At 47.6% G+C, this 25,818-nt stretch overlaps 1 protein-coding gene across 2 annotated transcripts; it reads right to left on the bottom strand.

The window, feature by feature from the left end:
• Positions 1-14,849: 14,849 nt before the first annotated feature.
• On the bottom strand, positions 14,850-23,708 carry LOC122384841 (proline-, glutamic acid- and leucine-rich protein 1-like). 2 transcript variants are annotated; one of them, XM_043372616.1, is made up of 6 exons: positions 23,635-23,708; positions 19,516-19,732; positions 17,782-18,722; positions 17,227-17,473; positions 16,562-16,972; positions 14,850-16,223 (listed from the first exon to the last, which is right to left on the bottom strand). In XM_043372616.1, the coding sequence occupies exons 2-6, from the start codon at positions 19,723-19,725 to the stop codon at positions 15,372-15,374; spliced, it is 2,661 nt and encodes an 886-aa protein (XP_043228551.1). In that variant the 5' UTR covers positions 19,726-19,732; positions 23,635-23,708; the 3' UTR covers positions 14,850-15,371. The 2 variants fall into 2 exon arrangements, with proteins under 2 accessions (XP_043228551.1, XP_043228552.1); XM_043372617.1 differs by having other exon boundaries at positions 23,518-23,647.
• Between the last annotated feature and the right edge of the window lie 2,110 nt (positions 23,709-25,818).

The following is a 25,818-nucleotide window of genomic DNA, read 5'->3' as shown; positions in this document are numbered from 1 at the left end:
ATATATATATAATATATATTATATATAATATATATATATATTATATATATATATATATATATATATATAATTTATATATATTTATTATGTTTTTATTTTTATATAAAGCGCAAAATCATCGACAACAAAGTATGTCATAAAACATTTTCTTTGTCAAATGCATTGCTTTTATAAATAATAAATAAATAAATATATAAATTATATATAATATATATATATATTAATATATATATATATATATTAATATTATATATATAATATATATATATATATATATAATATATATATATTAATATATATATATATATATTATGCACATCAGCCATTAACTCATAGCTTCAGCAGGTTTACATAAGCAACATTTAATAAACGTCTCGTTCCACAGCATGGGCTGGTTCGACTCTGAGACCGCTGTGAATGGTCCCAATGCACAAGACGACGGTCCGGGTCTCTTCCAAACGATAAAGAACCACCATCTAACGTTCAGCACTGAGCCAACGTGGGTGGCGGACAACGAGAAAATGATAGACGACTGTCAGTCGAGCGTGCAGCAGGGTCTGACCCTGCGTCAGACGGCCGTCTACGCCTACACCTGCCTCAAGTGGTCGCTGTTTGCCGACTGTGACAGTCAGCAGGCGGAGGACGGCGAACTGGACGCAGAGGGACAGAAGAGACGAGCCGACTTCTTCTACAGCGACTGTCCTCTCAGCGCGCGGACTCTGCAGGAACTCCTGGAGGCCATCACCGGCCGCACTTTCTTGAACTGCGGACTGGACAGCCCAGCGGGGTATACTGCGACCATTGAGAATATGCGGTGCCTGCTGCACAACTTCGAGAACGGTGTTAATATGGACTACGACGCACTGAAGAGTGCCCTGAACAGTGCATTTACGGATACAAATGCCCAGGAACCAAAAGCTCTGCTGGACGAGGTGGTGACGAAGTGCGAGAGCAACCCGAAGACGGAGGACTTTGTCAAGTGCTGGGCGGAGGCCGGCGTCCTCAACTGTGTCTATAAGGAGGCGAACAAGATCGCAGCAGCACACCCAGAGCTGTGCAAGCTAAGCGCCTAAAGGGCTGGCCGAGGCTACCCAAAACTGCAGGCTGACCGCCTGAGGAGCTTCTCTCTCCGCGGCCGGCGGACAGGGACTGAACAACTGGACATTGAACAAGGACTGGACACCGGACAAGCGTTAATTGGGTGGTTTTGCATCAAAGCCTGGATATGATGATGATGCACTATTGCTGTTGGGTTAGGTCCGATCAAACATCAAGGAAAACTGTGGGTGTCCTGCCTTTTTGGCTGTCAGGCAGTTGTCCTAGAGCTTTGGAGTTTTGTTTTGCGGCATTATTTATTTTCACGTTGTGTTTTTGCTTTTCTTTTCAATACATGCACTACGCATATTTGCGAGTTTGTTCCTTCGAATAGGACGTGAGAACGAAGGCCGAAGCGTCATGCCGCCGTGGTTTGTCATTGGAATTGTAAACATTTTCAATTGGTACCACTTATGCTTAACATACGAATCAATTTCACTGAAGCATTTAACCTCATTTTCGAAATAATAGTCACGAGTATATTGTAATCGAAACCGACCGGGCGTCCAAAATACGTTCAGAGAGCTGATTGACACAGGACTTTATCGTTTATAACTTAATAGCTAGTTTCATATTAAGCAATTCTATATAATATAATTATATAATACAATTACTCAATTACCTACATGGCTGTATGCGTTCACACATTCCTTTATTCAGTATGAGGATGCACATTCGGAATAAGCTTCTTTTAAACAGAATATCGGTTTCTCATAAACTGAACTGATACGGCAATGCAATAAGCAACGCCTGTTTTTACAGCTCATCATAATATTACACGAACAGCCGAGATAACGGCAATCAGAATAAATAGATCACGGAAACACTGTCACCGTTGAAAGTGACCGCCCAATACCTGTCTAACGGCGGCGCCGATTTAAACTATTCGGTGGCTCTATCGTGTACTGGAAACTGAAAGGTGTCAAAACGAAACACGCCCGAAGAGCAATCGCACCTTCTGGTTGAATCTCTTTACTTCTTGTCACTTTTATCAGGACCTTAGGCTATCCGCGTTTTTGAAGCATTCATGTTTGTTTCTTTTGTAACACAGACTATGTGATGACAAAAAAAAACGCACTTGTTTGATTTTGATCAGCCCTCAGTGCCTTAAGGTCACAATCTGGACGAGAGGCTGCGGAGTGCGAACCACGAGGCCGGTGGTCGTTCTTCATGTTCGTGAGGCAAAAACGCTTTATAAACTGAGGGAATCCGACTGAGATAGCTCTTTTCTCACCAAGCTAAAGAGCAGCCGATAAACTTCATATAAAGAAGCGGCCGAAGAGACACATTTCATTTTAAGCTGACAATTGGTAGATTTCAGTTCACATATGCCAGGATGTTTCGATGATATAGCAAACGTTAAATAGTTACATTCTTTCAAAATACAAAATATGAAAGCGAAAAAAACACGTTGATCACGGTAGAATCGATGCCTCTCCCTATAAACGTTTTGGTCTGTTCCGTCGTCACCTAGTTCTCACGCCAGCTTGAATTGGAAGTAAATTAACGTCACAGGCGAAGTTTGAAGGTCGAGGGCGACATGCTCCTTCGCCCATGGCATAAAGGGATGACTTGACAGATTTGCTCTGCACTAATTACATGAAGTGACCAAAACTTGATCGTTGCCGAGGTCACCGTGATCTTAAAAATGCATGTTCGCAGTGAGCTCGATGTAGTTATATATGTACATACCTATTGTTGTGTTATTAGCTTACACTTTCAGGCGCAAAATGCGCGATCATGTGTATTGTGTACATACTTACCTGTGGCGATCGTAATGCTTCATTTTGGGCATTTGTTTAAACTGTTATTGTGGCTCGATATATTGATATTGGACTGATAATATTTTGTGGTCGGGCCATCCAACTACTAAAAGGCGTTGGAATGCATTGGAAGAGCAATATTTCCGGTGAATCTTACAGTGGTTAATTCACCCACTGGTAAACACGCCACCCAGTTAAATATGTAAGTACGATTCGTAAACTAACCCGCGCCCTGATGGAGTCTACCGAGCAACTCGGTCTGATGGGGGGGGGGGGCATTTTGGCCCCCCCCCTAAGATCTCGAGAACCACGCAACATAGCGACAAGCGGTAAACGGCGTTGGATAGCCCCAATGGGGAACTACCTTGTGACCCAATTTCATTGACCTCGGTTAAACCGATGACGTCACAGGTCAGGTCAAAGGTCGAATTTTCACCGTTTAAAGGCATTTCAAGAAATGCGTTGTAAAATCGAGTAAAATGCATTTTATTGAAAATCATCGATGGAGAAATGTTCTTCAAACACATATTTTGCTATTTGAGGTCACTGATACCAGGTCAGGTCACAGAGGTCAGGTCACTGGGGGGTCACAATATTAAAGTGTCGTGTGATACATGTTTTATGGTCCATTTTACATGACAAATGCGATTATGTGGGTCAGGCAGACTTTTGGGCCAGCTTAGGTCACGTTTTGGTCAAGGTCAGGTCAAGGTCAGGTCAAGGTCAGGTCAAGGTCAGGTCAAATTAGGTCAAATTTCAAAGGTGATATTTTTGCATAAAATGGGTATCGATTCGATGCAGCTCGTCACGGGGAGTTCAATGGTGGTCTCCGTTTTGCGCTACAAGGTCTAGAATTGCTAAAAATTGAGTTCAAAAATTTGACGTCATCAATTTTTAACCCGCGCCCCACTGGGGTCTGCGTATAACACGCCCTACTGGGGGGGGGGGGGGCTATTCATAGCCCCCCCTCCTAACTCCGAAACTACTGGGCCGATCGTCAAAATTCAAACGGCGTCTGATAGCCCCGGAAAAACTGTCGAGCGAAACCTAATTTCATTGACCTCGAGGTCACCGATGACGTCACAGGTCAGGTCAAAGTAAAAATTATTAGCATTTTGGCTTCTTCACGTTTTGGGCTCTGGCCGCCGTCTTACAAGTCAGATCAGGCTCATTTTTGGTACACACACTCGTGAACAGATGCTCTAGATACTCTGAGGGTACCAAAGTTGTACTTTGATTTTCAGGTCAAGGTCAGGTCATCACAGGTCACGAAAATATTATATCATCCGTCGGTCACGTGACACATGTTTTATGGTCCATTTAGGCCAAACATTTCGAATTTGATGTCGTCTGTGTCATTAGAGGTCATTTTGAGTCAAATTTAGCTTAGGTCAGGTCACTTTCAGGTCAAAAAAGGTCAAATTTTGAAGTTAAAATTATTCAACAAAAAAGGTGTCTATTGGATGCAGTTTGAGCTCAGGAACACGATGGTGCTATCTATATTGGCGTACCATGTCAAATTCGTGCTGAAAAGCTGATTTGAAAAATTAATAATTGTTAATTTTTTGCAATAATGCGTATAACTTGGCCATTTTTGAAGATATTTTGCTAAAACTTGCTAGAGTTAGTCATTATAATGCGTTCTATCACATATATTCCGGTTTTTTTCGAAAAGTCAAATATTTTTTGAAAAAAATGTAAAAATATAAATTTTGAATTTTATTATATAAAATTTTCGAAATTTTCAAAATTTCGAAAATCCGAGATGGCAGTTTGATAGCGCAGTCTATTCTGAGTCCTCTCATGCAAAGAAATTGGATCTAGCTTAAAAACTGAGCTCTTGGGAGCGATTGCCATGGTTCAATGTTTTGCGTCGAAATCGGCCGAACATGACGTCACTCTGACGTCATTTCCGGCCGACCTATGGTAGGTACGAAGTTCAAATTTTGACACAAGGTGTCAAATTGATGCAGCCGAAGGTACTGAAAGTTTGGCGTTGATACGTCAAGCGGTTTGGAAGTTATTGCAGAAAAACGGGAGGGGGGGCTATAAATAGCCCCCCACAGTGGGGCGCGGGTTAACAGTTTTTTCGCTATAACTTGGCCAAAAAAAGAGGTATCGATCTAAAATTTGGTATGTATATCTATGAGCGCAGGGACTATCATATATATTCCGGGTTTTTCAAAATTCAAAAATTTCTTGGAATTTTTTTTGAGTTTTTCTAAAAAAAATCAATTTTTTTGATTTTTGGGGGTCAAAATCCCAAAATTTCGAAAATCCGAGATAGCAGTTTTGTAGTGCCGTTTTTTTCTCTACACAACCACATAAAGAACTTTAAAATTGCTTGTTAACTGTAGAATTGGTGAGCGTTTCAAGATGTCATGTTTTTTGCTCATTTTTACCCGAACATGACCGCAGTTTGACCTCAATAACTCCTGACCTGAGGTGACCTGTGACTTGAAATTTTGTGTGAAGGTGTCAAATTGATGCCCGGTAAGGAACCCAAAATTTGGCGGCGCTGCGCGCCGCCGTTCTCTCGCTATTTAAGAAAAACCACAGGGGGGGGCAAAATGGCCCCCCGTCAGGGCGCGGGTTAACAATGAGCATTCATATAGGTAGTCTCGGTTTCAACCTGAATCCATTTTCGAGCCATTCGGGGCATAAATAAATTGTATCAAGGATGTGCAAGGTAGCTGAGAAAATATGAAACCCTCACGCAAATTCTAAAGTTTGATTTTAGACCACAACACAATAAACAAGTGACCTTGAATGACGTTCGATGCCACCTAATAACAAACCACACACCCCAATCTGACCGCCCAGAACCGACCGATCCATGGGCGTTGCCTAACCCGCTAGTGCAGTGGCGCGTATGCTCTATTGACCCTGTGGACGCCATTGGGTAACATACATAGGTCAGATTCGAATTCGACCCTCGGCGTTATGTGCGGCAGTGCGGAGAAGTGACATGAGGTCACGGACTCACGACAGCTGCCTTTGGGCTATTCAGAAAATATAACGACACAAAACAGACATCAGGAGAAATAGTTTGGTAAATGTTTTGTCGCCGTCGTGATTCGGCTGGGGAAGCGTTTTGCAAGAGGGAACTTTAGGCCAGAGCGCATGGATATGTGTAGGAGGCTGTCGTGATACCTTCTTTGCTGTAATGCTGCTTAGAAACAAAAACGGAACTTTGCAGAAAGAGCCTGAATCGAGAAAAGTCACTATTCTTTACCCAACTTTACCCAAAACAACGTCTGACCCACACACCGTGATTGTTCAAATACGCATAACCCTACCAAAAAGCGGCAAGGGGCTCAGCAACAATATCGCGCAACATTCCAATGCTGTTTTACAATCATGTGCTGGACTGCTGTGTCCATGATGGGCAGCTTCGGAATTATTGAATGTCGACACTCCCGTTGGACGGATGTAATACTGAACCTGTCATCCTTGAGCCAAAACACAACCAGTCGACGCCCACAGGTCGCTCCAATGACGGAGCAATCGATGGTGTCTTCGTGAGATACCTCTCCGGGTAACTGCATCATCTGAGCCTGTTTGCCGAACATTATGGCACGTGTCGTACACTAAGTGAATGTGTAAACATACTTCAAACACCAAGATGCTCAACCTCCCGCCAGTTGGCTCATTAGAAGAAATCGAAAGAAACAAACGGTCCAATTAGTAGGCACGTTTGACGTTGTCCATTTAGTGCAGCGCTACTAAGTTACGCAAACTCCTGTCCCGTAGCTCAGTTGGTAGAGCATTGGACTCCCGGTAGTGAGAGCCCGGGTTCGAGACGCTCCGGCGCTCGATATTTGAGACTCCTGACGGGGATGGTCTGCGGTTGGTGGGAGCATCCGCAGCCAGTTGAAGTCAGTTGAGTGGGACAGGCCGTGTCCGGCTTTGAAGGGCACGTTAAACTTTGGCATCTAAATTCTCCCGTTACCCGGAATTGCGCGATCGGACGGTAGGATTCGGGGTCTACGCAACAAGCTCTGCTTAGCGTGGGCTCCGGCTCTGTCAATCCGTCCATTCAAACATTCGAGCTAAATTTATAAAAAAAAACTCACCTAAACTAATGCCACTGGAAACAGAGGGATACACGCCCATCAGGTAAGTCATTTCTTCACTGTGGACTGTGGAGCCCGACTCATCCCAGCGCCGGGGATCGCCGGCTCGTCACACCACTGTGAAGCCGCGCCTCGACCCAGCCATGAGCGCCGTGCAGTGGCGCGGGAACCGGGGGGGGGGGGGGGCTAGGGGGGCTGAGCCCCCCCAGCTTTTCGGCTGGGGGGGCTCGTAATGTATTTGAGCCCCCCAGCTGGAGGAATCGAAATCGGAAATCTACCAACATAATTTCATAGATTCATACATAGGCGTGGGAACCGCGGAAGGGGGCAGTAGGGGAAGCTTGCCCCCACAACTCTGCGGCCGTGGGGGCGGTGCCCCACAACGTTTCATGAGGCCAGGAACCGTTGGGCAGCTTGTCCTCCCCAAATTAGGGGTTGTGGGTCACAAAGGAAGAAAGCATGTAAGTGAAAAATCCACCTATTTCACTGGCTCGGCAACTCATTTGGCAGATTAAAACCTTTACTCCAGGCTGCCAAAACGGTAGTTTCTTCACTCAGCTGAGACGGAATGCCTCACTTTTTGAAAATATTTTCGTTTTTTTTTTTGTTGTTGAAAAGGCCAAGGTCTGAAAAATAAGTGGCCTAAAACCGGTGAGAAAACTAGATTTGGGGGTACCCTAGGTTGATTTCTATTATGGTTCAGCCCCCCCAGTCTGGAAGAAGTTCCCGCGCCACTGGCGCCGTGGATCGCCGTCTCGTCACCGTCACTCACCTGTAGTAAGATCAATCCGCAGAGAGTGGCGCCGACCGGCGGCCGACACGGGAGCACCATCGTGTCACGTCGACCCTCACCGCCACCGCGCGCGCCACTAGCCAGCGGCGGCGGCGGCGGCGGCGGCGCGGTGGCCGCTCAGGACCTTGACCGCAGACCCTGACACTGGGAGGTGATCTCAAACCGGCGCCCGCGGCGGTCCGACGAACACCCCACCAGTCGGCTCGGCCCGGGTCGTCACCGACGAGAGAGACGCGCACCACCCCACCCAGCACCACTCCGGTGGCGGTGACTGGTGCTGGGCGGGATGGTGCTCGGTCGGTGCCCGGGGCTAGTGACGTAATTTCGGCGATGGGGTGGCTCGCTAGGGAAGAGCAGACGGCCCGACACTGAGGGAGGGCCAAGAGCAGATGGAGTGGGGTGGAAAGACAGCAGAGATGCTGTCCATAGGTAAGGAATAGTGGCCGTTCCCAAAGAAAATCTAGCAAAATCAAAGGCATAAATTCATTCGATAGATAATCTTATCACGTACCTTTCCTTTTCTGATTTCTCCGTGGCATAAGGCTTAAGACAACGGTGAGAATTAAAAATGTTAAGAACAGCAGAGCAAGCTTATGAGAAAGGGCTTCTACTCAACTTGTTACAACACAACAACGTTTGTCTGTCATAAATGCAATTAGCGAAAAACCGAAGAAACCCGAGGTACACATAAAGGTCATGGAAACCCGCTCCCTCGAACTCTCGTAACCCGGAAAACGGAAGAGAGCGAATACAGAAACGACTCGGCAAAAGGGCATCGACGTTGGAGTGTGGGCTGAGTTGGACCGGAAGATTAGACGAAGCTGAATCATGATGACAAGACATAATGAATGCAAAACAGGCAACAAGCACCCCGGAACACACCTCTAGGAAGCTGGGAGAGCAAAACCTATGGAGGCATTGTCGAAAGTGTCGATAAGCCAGAGATCCACTGTGACACTCCGTAAACGTAATCCTCAGCTCAGCGCATCATCACCCCTCGGGTGCTCCTCGTTATCACAGCTTTATCTGCATAAGCTTTTCAACGACTCACACCAGTATGCAGGCATTAACCCGGCAGGCGGTGGGCCTACCAGCCACCTTCCGCGCGGTGGGGGGGGGGGGGCACTTTTTTGCCCCCCCCGTATCTCCGAAACTACTGGACGGATCCGGAAAATTCAAACGGCGTTCGATAGCCCTGTCAAATTTGTCGAGGGAAACCAAATTTCATTGACCTCGGGGTCACCGATGACGTCACAGGTCAGGTCAAAGATAAAATGTTTCACCGTTCACGGGGCTTCTAGGGAAAGCGCTATAACACCGAGTAAAACGCATTTTGTCGAAAATCAGCGATAAGGCGTCAGTTGTCTAGTACATATGTTGCTATTAGAGGTCACTGGTCATACCAGGTCAGGTCACAGGTCAGGTCACCAAAGGTCACCAAGGGTCACCACATGAGCCCAACTTTACTAAGGTTATGCGATGCATGTTTTATGGCCAGTTTTTCATTTCCAACTCAATGGTGTTGGTTATAAGACCATCAGGTACGGTTTAGGTCACTTTCTGGTGGAGGTCAGGTCAAGGTCAGGTCAAAAAAGGTCAAATTTCAAAGTTGATATTTTTGCATAAAATGGGTATCGATTCGATGCAGCTCGTCACGGGGAGTCTAATGGTAGTCTTTGTTTTGCGCTACGAGGTCTAGAATTGCTAAAAATTGAGTTTGAAAATTTGACGTCATCAATTTTGAACAGTTTTTTCGCTATAACTTGGCCAAAAAAAGAGGTATCGATCTCAAATTTGGTATGTAGATAGAAGGCGGTAGGGGCTATCACATATATTCCGGTTTTTTCGAAATTCAAAAAACTTTTTGGATTTTTTAGCTATTATATTCAAAAAATCTATTTTTTGATTTTTGGGGGTCAAAATCCAAAAATTCGGAAAACCGGAATAGCAGTTTTGTAGCCCTTTAAATTTCACACCTTTTATGTTTGACACATTTTTCTGTATCTCTAAAGCTGTAGGCCTGACAGCTCTTCCCGCGAAACCTTTTTTTGGGTCGAAAATGGCAAAAATGACGTCACTCTGACGTCATTAGCGGCCAACCTATCATAGCCTTTGGAAACATTTTTGGTCACCATGTGCGCTAGCTGCTCCCGGGAGGGTACTGAAAGTTTGGTGACAATCGGCGCAGCGGTTCTCGAGATATATCGAAAAAACTAAAGGGGGGGGGGCAAAAAAATGCCCGCCCCCCACCGCCTGGAAGGTTAAACATCCCTTACGACTCCGAAATCTCAGGCCATCACATGCCCCGCATGGCCGGTGGCACACGGCCTCGGAATGAAACAGGAGGACGACATGCCACCGCGCGTGGTGTGCGTGGCGGTCAATTTTGCGCCCCTGCGCGGCCGCGAGGTGCCGCCGGTTTCGCCACAATACGGGAAAGCGTAAAAACGTCAGGAGCCAGCCAGCCGTGCCTCCCCTGTGGAACCGCGCCCAAGAGCGGCCCGAACTCGGCCTACGGTCATCGCAGCATGGAAAATGAACTCGCTGATAGTGACTTTCCATTTCTGATTCAGACAGGTAGATAGGGATAGGAGTTCATGCAGTCGTGCTTATAGACCAAAACACAACTTTTGCACGAAGGCTTTAGAGCTCTGAGATAAGACGGTCATCGGAGATTCGTACTATGTAGATAAAACATGTTCATTCATCAATTATTCAGTAAACGAAAACGCATCCATCTGAAAAGTTAAATCAATCTTATAAAAAGACTAGTGTTCTGACTTCTGAGGTTGGATGGTCATCGAACATCCGCACTATACATATACCTATCCCATGCACGAAAATGCATCCATCGGAATAGCTATAGGTAGTTCAAGCTTATAAAATGATGATAGGCACTGAAAACGGTTTCTAAAAAGAGGAGAATGTCGGGATATTGATAGACACCTCCACACATTGGCATGGTGCATTCATTTTTAACGGTATTTATCGTGAGCCGATCAATTTGTTTGACCTGTTGGTACCTTTGGAAAGGTTTTGGAAGCAAACCCGCTTAGTACGTCAATTTGATTATAAACGGTGACACTCCTCCAACCCACCGATATGACTGTCCACCGTTCATCGTCCACTGTCCACGGTACCCGTCATCTGGAATGACTGTCATTTTCCGGATCGATCGTTCATCGCCAACCCGAAGCTGGTATGTACCGTTCACTTCGCCGTATCGTGTCGCACGCTGCCAGATCGTCCCATATCGTCGTGTGCTGCCAGATGTGCTGACTTAACCCTAGAACGCCTAGAGGGGGGGGGGGTTGTATCAACCCCCCCTGAGGTTTTTTCGAAGTGCACGCTAAACGGCTCGTCGTAGCGGGCTGAAATTTTCAATACTCTCTGGGGCAAACTTTGCGCATCTTTTGCTGAAAAAAAATTGATCGGATCATGTCAGGTCACGGAGTTATGACGTCATAAGAGGTACAGCCTCCGGCCGACAGTTACCAAACGTGTGCGCCGAATCCCTAGGTTTTCTGCCGGTGATACCCACATTGTTTGATGGATCATGATGAAACTTCCCATGCATGTTGGGGCAAGCATTGGCTATCGTGTGGTGCAAGAAAATTGACCGGGTCAGGTCAGGTCACGGAGCTATGACGTCACAAGAGGAACAGCGTCCGGTACTATTTTTGAAAAGCGCCCGAACCACTATTTTGCTAATTCTTGTCACCTCAATGGGAATATGCAGCAATATTAGCTTCTATAGGGAGCAAATGGACCTCCCAAATCCAAAAATACAATCAGATTTCAAAAATTTAAATTTCGATTTTTCGAATTTCTGCCGCCGACTGTGACCTTGCCGACTTCCGGCGCTCCCAACGCGCCATTTTTAGAGCTAGGGAAACGAAATACATACCAAACGATAGAGAATTGATCAAGGAACACGATAGTGAAGGTTTCAAGTCGATATCTCCCACCGTTTTGCCGCAATCGCCGCGGAAAGTTGAAAAAGTTTGATTTTTTTCGGAAAATTTGACCTTTGACCGGTCATAAGTAGGTCAAATGTTGACCTAGGACCAAAAAATATACCACCAATCGCGAGATCTCGTTGAGAGCAATCCGTTGGTTTTTTCCGCTAAGCTCTACGACCTTCCGTTTCGAAACGCCAGGGGGGGTCGTAACAACCCCCCCTGGTCGTTCGTGTTATGAGAAATGGACTGGTCGTGCGAGGGTTAACTACCGGAGGCGATAGGTCTACAAATACGGCCTTGGGTCTACACTCGTAGGCGGCTTTAGTACCAGGCTGCGCTCACGGCTCACATCACGTTACGCTTCCTCGCATGCCGTCACGAGCGGTATCACGATGTCACGCATAGTCACGTCGGAGGCCAGGTCACGAATTCACGTAGTCACGCAGTCATGAAAAGTCCCATCAAGATCAGCAAGGTCCTCCATTCACGCAGACTGGATGACCTGGAGCCCTGGAGTCGCTATCCCGCGGAACATTTTGCTTATGTATGGCTCGGGGCAATATAGAATCTTACGACGGATAATACAGGGATCACTACAATCGCAAGATGGAGAGTTAACCCGGCAGTTGCTGGGGTATTTCGCCACCCACCGTTTGCTGGGGGGGGGGGGGGCGTTAAACGCCCCCAGCCGATAACTCGAGAACCAAAAGGCGCAGCGAAACGCACGAGGCGGCAAACGAAAGAACGCGACGAGACGCTTCAGATGAGTACTTCAAAGTTGAATTTTGAGGTCACAGGTCGGGTCAAGGTCAGGTCAAACACCTGAAATCGGGCTTTCAGTAGCATGGACTTCAGGACTTCGCAATGGGCGCCTCTCGTCATAAACTCTGTCAAAACGGTGCACAATCCATCATATAAGGCCTACAAGAGTGTCAGCTCCATGTAGGGGTCAGTCAAGCATAGGTCAGGGTCAAGGTCAGGTCAGCCGGGTAGGCACACATCCCCGAAAATCAAAACTGATATTCGCAGCCTGTGACACATGTTGTATGGGTAATTTGGGGCGTAGAACACGATGGTGACATTCATTTTATCATATGTGCACGTGTTTGGCTTAAAAAGTTCAATTTAAGAAATGCATGTATCATGGTCGTGAAGTAGTCACGAGAAATTGCCAAGATTCAGTTCAAGATTTTGGAAAATGCGGAACGATAATCAATAATCGAAGATTGCCATTTGATTGTCCATGGTATTGGCAGTGTAATGGCGTTTACGGCATGTCTGTATGTCTATTTTGTGATTTTATATGATTTTTTGAACATATGCCGTTTTTGGTCGAAAACTCAGAAATCATGGCGTCACTAAAACCTCGATATCTCAAAAATTTTCCGACCGATTTTTTTTAAAAACTTTGTCACAATAAACTTCACTCAATTCCCTACAGGTACCCAAAATTTGGCGCGCCGCAGGCGCGCCGTTTTTATGCTATGGCCCGGCGAAAAAAGTGGGGGCGTTTAACGCCCCCCCCCCAGCAACTCACGGGTTAAGGAACCGTCTAAAATCACCGGAACAAGGAAATGTGTAAAATCACGCATAGGTCAAGAAGTGCTTCCCGTCCGCCTGTGGATGCTTTGTCATCCGTTTGAGGTCGGGACAAGCGTACATAAGCTCGTAGATGTCTCGAGATCTCGGAAGGAGTGTCGATCGTTTGAAGAGTCACGCAGGAGGACGCTCGAGCACCCTCCCCTTCCCCGACAGCCTCAGAGTCGGGAGACGTGGGCCGGTTATGAGGAAGCATGACAGACCGCTCCTCGTCTCTGGGTGAAGGACAAGGTTCGGCCCAGCCAGAAAAGGACGGCCTTGCTTTCATTGACAGATGGGATCACGCCTGGCCGATTCTCTATCGCCCCAGCCATGGCAGTGATAAGTGACAAATGAGAGACCGTGAGGGAAGAGACCTTCGACCTCAGCACCTTTTTTATGGACATTTTCAGAACTTTTAATGCGAAATATGTGTAGGTATACTCCCTTTCCCAAAGCATGATCGATGCATTTCAAAGCAGATAGGTACCAGCTATAGCCTGCTGTGTATGGAACAGGTGAACAGCGACGTGAATACACACAACAGAATCTGTCCTCCGATTAGAAATCCGATTTCAACATTCGAAGAATTTACCAAAGCAAAACTAATAAGGTCATATTGCAAACCCCAAGCAACAATTTCAGCGCAACCAGTCACCATTACTTGACGTTCATCTTTCCTGACATCTGAAATATCGACACGAAACAGTAAACACAACCAATTACAACATAAACTCGAAATCAACACGAACGCTAGTTTCCGATAAAAAGTCCGTTTAATGTTTTGTAATTTTTTGCGGTCATTCGCGAGCATCTACATTGCTAATTGAAAACGAGGTCGGCATTGACACACAATCGCTGGCCGCATTGTATCCAGTTTGTATCTTCCTCAGCTCGAGTAGTATATCCAGTTTAGTGGTATACCTATACTGCCTTAGCATTGACGGTGGGACTGCCTCCAGCAGGGGGGGGGGGGCGAAAGTGAGTCTACTACAGTTTATAGTGTCACACTTTCTTGCTCCGCATCTGAAGTCCGGTTTGGTGCAAACTGCAGAGCGACGAAGGGAAACCGCATCAGACCTGTTTCCACCAACGATTGGTTTACAGGTTAGCACCTACATACAGTGCTGTAATCTTGTTCTTTCTGATGAATGGATGTTTCAATGCAACGGGAACCCCGTAGGAATGAAAAATAAACAGGTATTACCAGCATGAACAGAAGAAATTGTCGGAATTCAAACTGTTATGCAAGAAATGTCTTCCAGCTCGACCGGAAACACGCTGCACTACCTGAGCTATGCACATCGCTAACATTCGAAGTATTACGTAAGCGATGCGCGTAATATTCAGAGTCCGCCCATTCCATTTCACTTAGGAATACAGTATGCATATTGCATACCTATCGTCAACTATCCAGCGAACCAGGAAGCGAGTGAGAAAGCAAGCGAAGAAGGTAGATACACTCATACTGGTGGGTTTGGCGCGTTAATTTATGTCATTCGCCATTAACATAGACACTGGTTCTAAGCCTGATGCTTAAAAACACGGGTTTGGTTTCCAGTTATTACCTTACACGCATCTAGATTGTTTAACATGAAACCATGTATTTCTCGGCTCGGTCAAATATTTACCATATTTTTTTACAACATGCCCAGCATTCGCCACACAACAAGCACTGCTCTGTTGGAAGCGGTCACCCGCCGCATACGGCAAGCATAAGAGGTCCCTGGTGAGACTCCCTGAATGGTATTCCCGCATCGGCACAGGAAATCCACTGTTGGATAAATGGACACCGCGTACAGATAACTGAGAACTCAGACAAGAGCGAGACTTGCCCAGAGGAGAAAACACGCCAGCTGCCGGAGCTCCCAGAAGCCTGGCCGAAGGTAGCACGTCTACATTGACGCAGAAAGATTATGTCCATTTTCCGGAAACGCATCTTTCAAGCGTAGCTTCCTTTTCTTCTGCCCAGCGGCAGGAAAACAGCTTTCAGTTCCTTGCTGTTAAGAACACAGCCCAAACATAAGCATCCAAAATTCACATATTCCCATCGGACGCTCATTCGCCTCCCTCCCTCCCTTGACCCGCTTCACGCTCTCTATTCTCACTCCACCTCCGGGTCCTCGTTCACGAAATCCTTCAGCATTTCGGCCACATCCGGCGCCAGGTCGTCATCGTTCATGGTCTGCCTTCTGGGCCGCTTGGTCTCCAGTATTTCCACCTCGTCACTCTCGTCGGGTGCCGGGCGACGCGCGGTCGGTCGGCTCTCCTCCTCCCCGTCCTCACTACCTCCGAGGACGATCGACTTCTGGTCCTCCTCCATCTCTGCCAGCTCGACCGAGCGCCGGCCGTCTGCTGACGCAGAGCTCTCGCTGGAGGCGATTGTTACAGTGGTGACGGACGCCGCCTCGCCCCTACCACCCCCCGCAGCCGCCGCGGCGCCCGCTAGCCAGGCCGCCGGCGGCTTCCTCTCGGGTGGCGAGGCCCGGCCCCCGCCGAGGCCAGCTGTGCTTGCAGCGGGTCGCGGGGAGGCCCGACTACTGCTGGGCACCGATGCGCCCGGCGGCGAGCCCGCGCGGCTGTCGGCAGGGGTCGCCGCCGCCGCCGCTGCTGCTGTCACCGATCCCAGTCGGCTGCCCAGGCGGACAGTGTCGCTCGAGCCGCACTCACTGACATCGCTGGGGATGTCTTTGGCGGCTTCCGACGCCCCGCTGACGTCATTGGATACACTGGTGACGTCAGTGGTGACCGCCAGTCCGCCGGACGGCGCGGGGAACGCTGTCACTCCGTCCGCGGCCGCTGGATCAGTGACGGGGGCAGCTGCGCCGTCCGCTGGGTCGGTCGATGAGGGAGGCTTGCTCCAGGCGGTCAGGTCGACAGGGAAGAACAGTGTGGGATGCGTGGGCTGGACGATACGAGAGCAGAGCGCCTGACTGTCTTGGCACAGCATCGACACCTGGCGACAGAGGGCAGAGTAAGAAAGTGCCACTGGGATGAAAGACAGCAGATTTGCAGCTTGACCACAAAGTCTTTTGCTATACTGGATCCTTCACTCCCGTCGTAGCAATTACTGATAAACAACTCAAACTCGAACTGTACTCTGGCGCCTGCAGAAACATTTTCCCACGGCATCCAAGGTCGATAGAGTAAACGAAACACTACCAAAAAGCAATCAGCAAAAAGGAAACAATGGCTATTTACAGCAAAACAATAGGCACTCTCACGAAAAAAAACCTCATTACTATCTACCATGAAACGGCATTGATGATTTCACGTCCCGTTGCCCCAACTAACCATGCTATCCTCATCTCTGGCTCCGTGCGCGAACAGTCCCACGGCGAACTGGACGGGGGCCGGCCAGGCCGGGTGCGGGTCGGCCACCAGGGCACGCAGCAGGCGGTACAGACCGGCGCGGCAGGCCGGGCGGTCGTACGGCTGCGGCGGCGCTCCAGTCGCTCGCTGCACCTCCAGCAGCAGGCCGACACACAGCTGCTGGGCGGCCCGGTGTGCCGAGACGGTCATCAGCGGGCCCAGAGCCGTCACCAGCTGACAGAGCACCTCCAGCGCGGCCAGACAGCGGCCCGGGCGGCGCGCCACGGGGGCCGACTGGCGCGCCGACAGGTCCGCCTCCAGCCACTCGCCGGCGCCGCGACGCTTCTTCTTGCATGGGTTGGTGGTGACGCCGTTAGTGGCCGCCGGGTTGGTCTGCGACAGAGGGGGAGGGAGTGCTAAACAAAACGCTTCTGTGCAAATTGACAACCAGGGGTCACTTTTTCTGTTTCATTGTAAGAGATGGAGAGGAGAGCATGAGAACATTCGGCTCACACTGTTGATTTTTTTTTTGATAACTACATCGCTCTTCATAGAAATCGTTTTTTTTCAAAATAGACGAAACAAATCAAAGTAAACCCGCACCACCCACCCCTACCTCCACCTTTCCGGTCCCGTCCCGTTCTCACCTGCAGTGTTACTTTGGCCGGCTGTGGCGGTCGGACGTCCTCAGACAGCATGGTGATCAGCTTCTCCGCCTGGTCCTGCAGGCCGCAGCCGGCGCCGGCCGCCGTCAGCCAGGCGCGCACCGTGCGCAGGCCCTGCCGGTGAGCCGCCTCGGCTGCCGGGGAAGGGCGCGGCGCGGCCGGCGCCTGCAGAGCGCTCACAAGGAGGCCGTTCAGCGCCGTGGCCCGCTGTACCAGACTGACGCCGCAGCTGCAGGAACAGACGAGGGAAGAAGGTCGAGCAATCAGTCAAATGAGACAGGGATTCAAGCGAGAAAGAATCAAATGCGTGTGAACTGAAAATCAGCGCGAGAGTCGGCAGGTTCAGAGGAATGTCATTTTCGTACAGGACCATGAGCAAATTTTCAACTGATGATGACGTCTTTAAGAATGTGAACAACTGGTTAACTGTTCTGGTGCTTCCATGAAGTATACAAATTCAAACAGCAAATCGCATGTTATTCCAGCATCCTAAGCCCCCGAACCCTGATCATTGGCCATCCGTTGCCTCATGCTCACCAGACAATGAGCGCCTCGAGCATCCTCAGTGCAGCGGCTCGGACGTCCCAGAAGGCGCGGCGCGCCGCCTGCAGCTCCATGGCGGCCGACACGGGAGCCGCTCCGGCCGACACGCAGCGCTGCGCCAGCTCCAGCAGCGCCGTGGCCGGCACCGTCACCGGCTGTTTGCTGGCAGAGCAGAGCATCAGCGCCGCCACGCGGCAGACGGCGACCACCCGGCGCGCCAGCCGGTACCGCAGCCGGATCGGGTCCGCGCCGCCATCAGCCGACACCGCCGGCAGCTCCAGCTCGTGCTCGCCGCACTCGGGCACCTCGTAGGCGCGTACCTCCACCACGCCGTCCAGCAGGCGGTCCAGGTGCGCGTGTGCCGCCCGCAGCAGTCCCCGCATCTGACCGGCCCAGGCAGCCGCGTAGGCCGCGCCGCCGCCACCAGACGGGCCCGTGTGAGGCAGGAGCGCCACGCAGCGGCAGGCGGCCCAGGCGACGGCCGGTTTCTCGCCATCAAACAGCTGCAGCAGGTACTGCGTGAGCTGGCTGCGCTGCGCGCCGCAGCCGCGCCCAAAGTGCAGCAGCACCACGCGCAGACAGTGCAGCGAGGCGAGTGTCGCCTGGTCGGGAGATTCCAGCAGCGGAGTGACGATTTGGGCGAGCGCTCCGCCGGCGAGCAGCCGGTGCGCTTCTTCCAGCCGGGTCTCCTCCGCCAGCAGACAGGCGGCGGTGCGACAGGCGGCGTCCCGGCACCACTGCTGGCGCGGCGCGCGCAGCAGGCCCCCGAGGAACTGGCACCAGCCGGCCAGCCGATCGGCCAGCTGGGCGGCCGGCAGACGCGGCGCGCAGTGGCGCATCAGCGACAGAGCGCGGCGCGGGTCCGACAGCCGACTGGGGCCGGTGGAAGCCGCAGCGTTGGCCTCACGTAACAGCATGGCCAGTGAGTCAGCATCCTGTATCAGGGGAGGATCAGTGCATCAGTTAATTAAAGAGAGAAACCGATGGATCGATATTATGAGAATGAGAGAGAGAGGGAGAGAGAGAGAGAGAGAGAGAGAGAGAGAGAGAGAGAAAGAGAGAAAGAGAGAAAGAGAGAAAGAGAGAAAGAGAGAAAGAGAGAGAGAGAGAGAGAGAGGGAAGAGGGAAGAGGGAAGAGGGAAGAGAGAAGAGAGGAGAGAGGAAAAGAGAAGAGAGGGGGAGTGGAAGAGAGAGAGGATGGGGTGAGAAGAAGAGAGAGAGGGTGATGTGAGAAGAAGAAAGAGGATGGGGTGAGAAGAAGAAAGAGGATGGGGTGAGAAGAAGAGAGAGGAGGGGGTAATAGGAAAAGAGAAGAGGGAGGGAGAGAGGCAGAGAAACAAACAGAGAGGCAGAGAAACAAACTAACAGAAGATAAACACAGAGACAGCTTAACATATTCTGAAAAATAACAGACTTTGAATTAAGAAGATAACCATAAAGTATGGTACACATGGTTCAACTTCTATTTAGGCCTTGTCTGGTTTTCCAGCCTGGTCAAAATACAGGCTGATGGAGAATTTGACTCTTAGCTGATGCAACTTGCTTTTCAGCTGCCATGCTTTGCAGTCAAACTATGAAATAAAATGACTATAAGTCAAACTGCAAAGTGCTAAAAATATCAACTGAACTTCAACGGAACCAGCAACATCCCAAATGTCTCTAAGCCAGACACATCATGGAGCAAAACAAATAAAGTAAATAGACAACAGGTCAACAACAGCCACTCACATCTGGCAGGTTATGCAGAGGTTCATGAAATGGAGGTTCAGCTTGTTTATCCATGGACAGTTCAGGCTGCGGCTCCACAATGACCTCAGAATCGGTGGCACTGGTCTGACCATTAGGTAATGTCGACACACCACCTGCACCAGTCAGCGACTTAGACTCCATGTGCATCTGGTGCCTCTTGCGGGCTCGAGAGGCTGCATTTCGGCCCATGGCTGACCTGTGGAGCAGATGAGGGGTGATAAAAAATATATTGGATAGACACATGCCTACCAGTTAAGCATAGAGCAGAGCCCTTTCTCTTTCAGAGGCCAGTTTTTATCTGTTCTGAAAATGTTTGCCTTAAGTCAACCATTGAAAGACAACATCAGCAGCTTATTTATCATCTTTCTCATAAGTTGAAGTGGGAGACTGAGCTGAGACAATTTCAGAGAATCAGAATAAACACCGCTGAAAATTCTTACCTCAGTTGGGCAAACTGCAGGGAGGTAATCTAAATAAAGATTAATCAGAATTTAGATTATTCTATGCCCATATTTGGGCATTTGTGCAGTCCTCTGCAGAAACAGCTGTGTAGTGGCCAAGGAGTGACAGAATCACACCACTCTTTCACAAAGCACAGTTAACATCTCAAACTGCCTCTGAAGCACCAAAACAGCTCTGAGAAAAAATTTGGGGTTCCTGAAATATGATGGGGAACATTATCTAAATTAAGATTAAAAATCCAGCCTCAATGGGCGAATAATCTATATTCAGATTATGTCATCAGCTGGCTAATCTTTATTTAGATTACACAATCAGCTGACTAATCTTAAATTAGATTACATTCAGCTGGCCTAATCTAAATTAAGATTACATATCTAGCATCCAAGAGGGTAGGCATAAATGTTAAACCCTAGCATTATAATCTCACAGTATAAGGCACTGGAACGTCATGTCCTGTGCAGGGAAATAGAGCCAGTCTAACGTAGAAAAGAAAAATACAGCACATTACCTGGCTTTCTGTAAGTATATTTAAGCTATTTTAGAAAATAAAACACAGAAATAAGCAATCAATATTTGTTTTTATTTAAGCTCAAAAGCCTATTCAAGGTATATGCATAATGACATGTGAATGTGGAATACCAATGACCTGGCCTAACAATGATATCGTCCCACGACTCTTCCTGTAACACTTCCCGTAACTACGGAGGTTACTCAGTTTTGGTATCCCTTGGGACCTACGGCACTTTACAAAGATAAAAAATGCCTAGCTTGTTTGATTTCCCGCAATGATGTCATGTATTGCAGCCCTGTTGGGCTCTGACTGGGGTTCCGGGGCATGCAACTTTGAATAATTCATACTTCTGAGTTTTGGGTTAAAATACCCATATAGCATTTAAAAGCATTGAAAATATAAGCCAAAACTGCACCCCAAACCACAAACACACAGACTGTCCTTTCAAGGAAAAATATAAATCAAAATTCAGAATTATTTCTGGAAATATGCTGCCATAATACAATGTTTACATTTTCAGACAAGTGTCCCAGCAACTCATTTCTACTCTCTCAGACAAAGGTTTATAATGAATTGGCACCAACGATTCAGGATATGTTGATTGATGTCCTAAGTTGTCAAAATTAACAAAAACATGCCATGCCTGACAATATTTTGTCAAAAAAAACTAGGTTGAAGTGACTGGGGGTGCAGCTGAGCCACCTTCGTAACAACACACTCACCGGTTTTGTACGCCAATAACGCATTAACGCCACACTACTACCACCCAAATTCAATTTTGCTGGGTAAATAAGATGTTACCATTATTTTGGTACCACTTTGGCACCATTCCATCGAAAAATATGGGCGGGAAAAAATTATTACCGAGAGGATACACGACGCCACGGACAGCGCTAGATCGCGGCCATAAATCGCCGTAGCCGAAATGAAATAAATGCGTTGTATTATACGCATTTTTTCGTAGTGGGATTGAATAATTGAATATTTCTTATCTCAGAACTGCCGAAAAAACCTTTCTTAACATTTAATGAGTATGATAAAAAGGAGTAAAAATAGATTAATGTATTTGCCCGTTCAGCGGTGACCTCGACTATTCACGTCATAACTCCCAAAGTCCAATCTCAAATGTGCTGGCCAGTTCGCAATCTGTAGGATCAAGTTTTGTCTGTCACTCAACAAAAAAATATCGTGGTTATGAGCAGTCCTTCGATGGTTATGGGGCGTATTTGGAATTTCCGACCTCGACGAGCGTCTGTGGTAGAAAACCACCACTTTGGTAGGGGAAACTACTGCTGTCTGCTACAATTTGCACTGCATGTCAAGCTATTGTAGCGACATCTATGCATATACATTTCCGACCCCGACGAAAATCTCGCGGCGCTTCGCGCCGACCCGCGCCGCCCATTCATACTGGAGACCAAAAGAGATTATGAGTTCAGAGTTGTGACAAATACCTAAAGCAACCACTACGTATGATGTATACATTAACAGTTAACTATCAGATTGACGGCATGTGTCAACAATTATACCCTGATAGAAGACCGGAGGCTCTGGTTACCAGTGTAAAAATGAATACTTCAGACCAGGGGCGCGGGAACTACTTTCCGACTGGGGGGGGGGGGGCACACCTAGGGTATCCCCAAATCTAGTTTTCTCACCGGTTTTAGGCCACAATTATTTTCACCCCTCGGCTTTTTCAACAAAAAAGAAAACATTTGCAAAAAAAGGTGTGGTATTCCGTCTCAAAGCTGTGGGGGCACCGCCCCCACGGCCCCAGAGTTGGGGGGGGGGGGCAAGCTGCCCCCACTGCCCCCCGGCTCCCGCGCCTATGCTTCAGACGCGTACCGCGTAGGAATTCAGCTCAGAATCGTTGAACAGATAGTGCATCGGCCCGTGAAAAAGTACGGTAACGATACCTAATTTTGGGTTTTTAGTCGGCCGATCCGTCCCCCCTGTCGAAAATCTGTGGCGACGCCCCTGGCAAGTGGCAGGTAGGACAAAAGTACGTATCGCAAATGTACGTACAGTATATAAAGTACGCATGGACAAAACTACTTCAAGGACAAAAGTACGCATGGCAAAAGTACATACAGTACCTATAAAGCACGAATGGATAAAAGTACGTCAAGGACAAAAGTACGTATCGAAGAAGTACGTGGTGCATTATTAAGTACGCATGGACAAAAGTACGTCAAGGACAAAAGCACATATCGTAAAAGTGCGTACAGCATAAAATACGTATGGACAAGAGTACGTCAAGGGCAAAAGTACGTATCGCAAAAGTACGTCGAGTAAAGTACGTATGGCATAAGTACGTCCATAGGCGTAGGAACAGGGGGGGCCGGGGGGCCATGGCCCCCCCCACTTTTTAGCCATTTTTTAAAGTAAAATCTTTATTTTTTATTTAAATACAAAACTAAGAGCAGGAAATGATTCAGCAAGGTGAGATGAGCACAAAACTGCAAAGAATTTCTTCATAGGGGTATTGGGGCTCCCACAAAGTGACATTGAAGTTTCGCTGGCCCCCCCACTTTTCGTGAGGTTCCTACGCCCATGAGTACGTCAAGGACAGAAGTAGGCGTATCGCAGAGGTAGGTACGTACAGCACAAAGTACGTATACCTAGACAAAAGTACGTCAAAGAAGAAAATACGCATCGAAGAAGTACGTAAATTATAAAGTACGTATATCGCTAAGGTACGTACCCTTGCTGACTTGCATAGATGTCGCAATCGGTCGCAACTACAGCGAGACATGCAGTGCAAACGGTAGCAGACAGCAGTAGTTTCCCCTACCAAAGTGGTGGTTTTCTACCACAGACGCTCGTCGAGGTCGGAAATTCCAAATACGCGGTTATGGGGGGTTTGAATGAGGACATGTCGGAAATATAATCTAAATATTGATTATCGCTCCTTATATGGTCATCGCTCCGCCCATTTTGGTGACGTCATAATCTCAAATTAGATTAATCTTATTTTAGATTACCTCCCTGCAGTTTGCCCGACTGACCTGGATAACAATATACCTACGATCTCTTTATGACAATTGACTTATTATTTATTTACCAGATCTTTACAGCATCGAATGAGGATCGACATGAAATGGATAAGGGGAAAAACCAATTACCTTGCCCGCAACCTAACACAACAATCTTGATAACAACAATCAACTTTTTTCCCGGCGACAGCAACAGCGTGTATTTATCGAGCATTGTAAATGTAACATGTGCGCCAAAACCAGGCAGGTCTAAATCCAACTCTATCATGGAGATTTGGTCTACTTGCTAGAAGCTACAGTTCAACTAGCAATTCAACTAGCTTAAAAGAAATAAATTACAGTTTTGTGTGTTTTTCATCTTTGACCAGTTTACTTTTGAATAAATAACCTTTTTCGCCTGTTAGATTTATTGAATATAAAAATAAAGCTTTTTTGGAACAAAGCAAATTTATTTCAGAATCTAGTATGAAAATGATAAATTATTCAATGGTTCAACTGGCTTAATAATTAAAATCTAATTATAAACGTATCCGAAAAGCGAAAATATCTATTTTTCTTTTTGATATGTATTCAAGTTTAAAATAGCTTTTTGCTGGCCTTGAAATGCCCTCTCATACAAAACGTCTCTTGCGAGTCTATCCAAAATGCGACCTTGCGTGGAGCCGGCGAAGCTGGGGCTCTGGTATTAACTGGATAATTCGCCAGCTGACGCCGTATGGTGGCGCTAGTGGAGCAGCACCATATGACGTCAGCAGAAAACACCGTGAGCAGCTATGAAATGGGAGCGAGCACCACGGAAATATCGAAAGGTGATGGACATCTACTGACTTTGGTCATTCAAGTACCACCGACACCATACAAAAACCATATAATATCATCTAGACTGATTCTTGAATCGATTCGTTCGGGTATTTAAAACACATAAAAAATGTTTGTTACCAAATTCTGAAACAGTATAAGGATATTCTTGTTCCTTACTTTTACCTTGTGGAGTACTTTTACAATACCTTTTACTTGCTTTCTAGTGCGCCCATCACTATCTTAAAATCTGGATTGCAGCGCTGTAGGAAAACTTTTTTCATTTGTCATTTCTTCCTATTTTGAGCAGTGATAATTTATTTGGTTTTATACATTAAATAATGAAGACGGCTCCTAACTTTTTAGGGATCTGCAGTGGCCCAGAGAGCAAAATCAGATATTTCCTAGAAACTTGGGGCCACTATTTTCTTATATGCTAAATAATATACAAATATTGACATGTAAAGAATGATACGGGTGTATAATTCTGCAGAAATATAAATTCAAAGTATTAAACACTTTTCAAGAACCTTTTTAAAATCTTCCATAATGACTTCTTTCAATACAAGGTGGAAGCAATTTCAGTTAACAATAAAGCAGCACAAGGCAGTACATGGCAGTACCTTGAGCTGCGATGATCCATAACCAATCGGCACCTGCAATTTGATCTTCGAGATGTACCCTGCCTCTGTTCCCTGACTTTCCCTTTTCGTTGTACCGGGTGAAGTGAATATTCTGTGAATATTCTTCTGACAGTCAGTTTTTAGTCCTACATTATGTTGTCAATCAGATTTAATTGAGTTCAAAAACCGTCGTAGTCCGTCTCATTCGCAGTCTACATCTCCACATGCACACCCATACATGCTAAAAATTTTCACTACGTATGTTCTATGTACCCTGCAGCGTACCCTGATGAAAAATGTTTTGTTGAAATCAGAGACACTTCCCAAGGTAGGCCGTAGTCCATGGCCATATATTTAAGTCAAAACAGATGAAACAGATAAACACAATTCCAATCATCAAGTCAACCAGCATCGACAATCTGCACATAAGTTCTAAACCTATTGCAAGACTACTTTGTATTCAAGCTTTGTATTGCAGAAGGGTGGAAGCTGCATGGAATTATGCGACAATTTCAGCGTGCATCCACGCTCGAAAGAGCAGGGTTAATTGTAACAATACCATAACAATAACGTAATTGTAGGTGTTGTGATTCGGTTGTCTCTTGTCTGTGCTGGCCATTGCGCGGGCGGTCCAGCGGCGGAACTCGGCTTCGCCGCCGTGGCGCGCTGGCAGTTGCTTCTTCTTCTTCTTCTGCATCCCACCGCCAACCCGCTCAGGGGGGCGGCGGGTCGAGCGGCAGCTCGGTCCGCCCAACATCCTCGATGAAGGTGACGACCTTCGTCGCCGGGCCGCCGAGGACGTCGACCAGGCGAGGGTCGACACCCCAGCGGCGGCGGCGGGCCGCCTCATAGGCCGGACAATCGGTCAGTAGGTGCGCCGCGCTGTCGGGCT

The sequence above is a fragment of the Amphibalanus amphitrite genome, unplaced genomic scaffold (genome assembly GCF_019059575.1).
Source record: "Amphibalanus amphitrite isolate SeventyFive unplaced genomic scaffold, NRLGWU_Aamphi_draft 000200F_arrow, whole genome shotgun sequence".
In the NCBI taxonomy this organism is placed as follows: Eukaryota; Metazoa; Arthropoda; class Thecostraca; order Balanomorpha; family Balanidae; genus Amphibalanus; species Amphibalanus amphitrite.
This window is presented reverse-complemented; position numbering and strand designations above follow the sequence as displayed.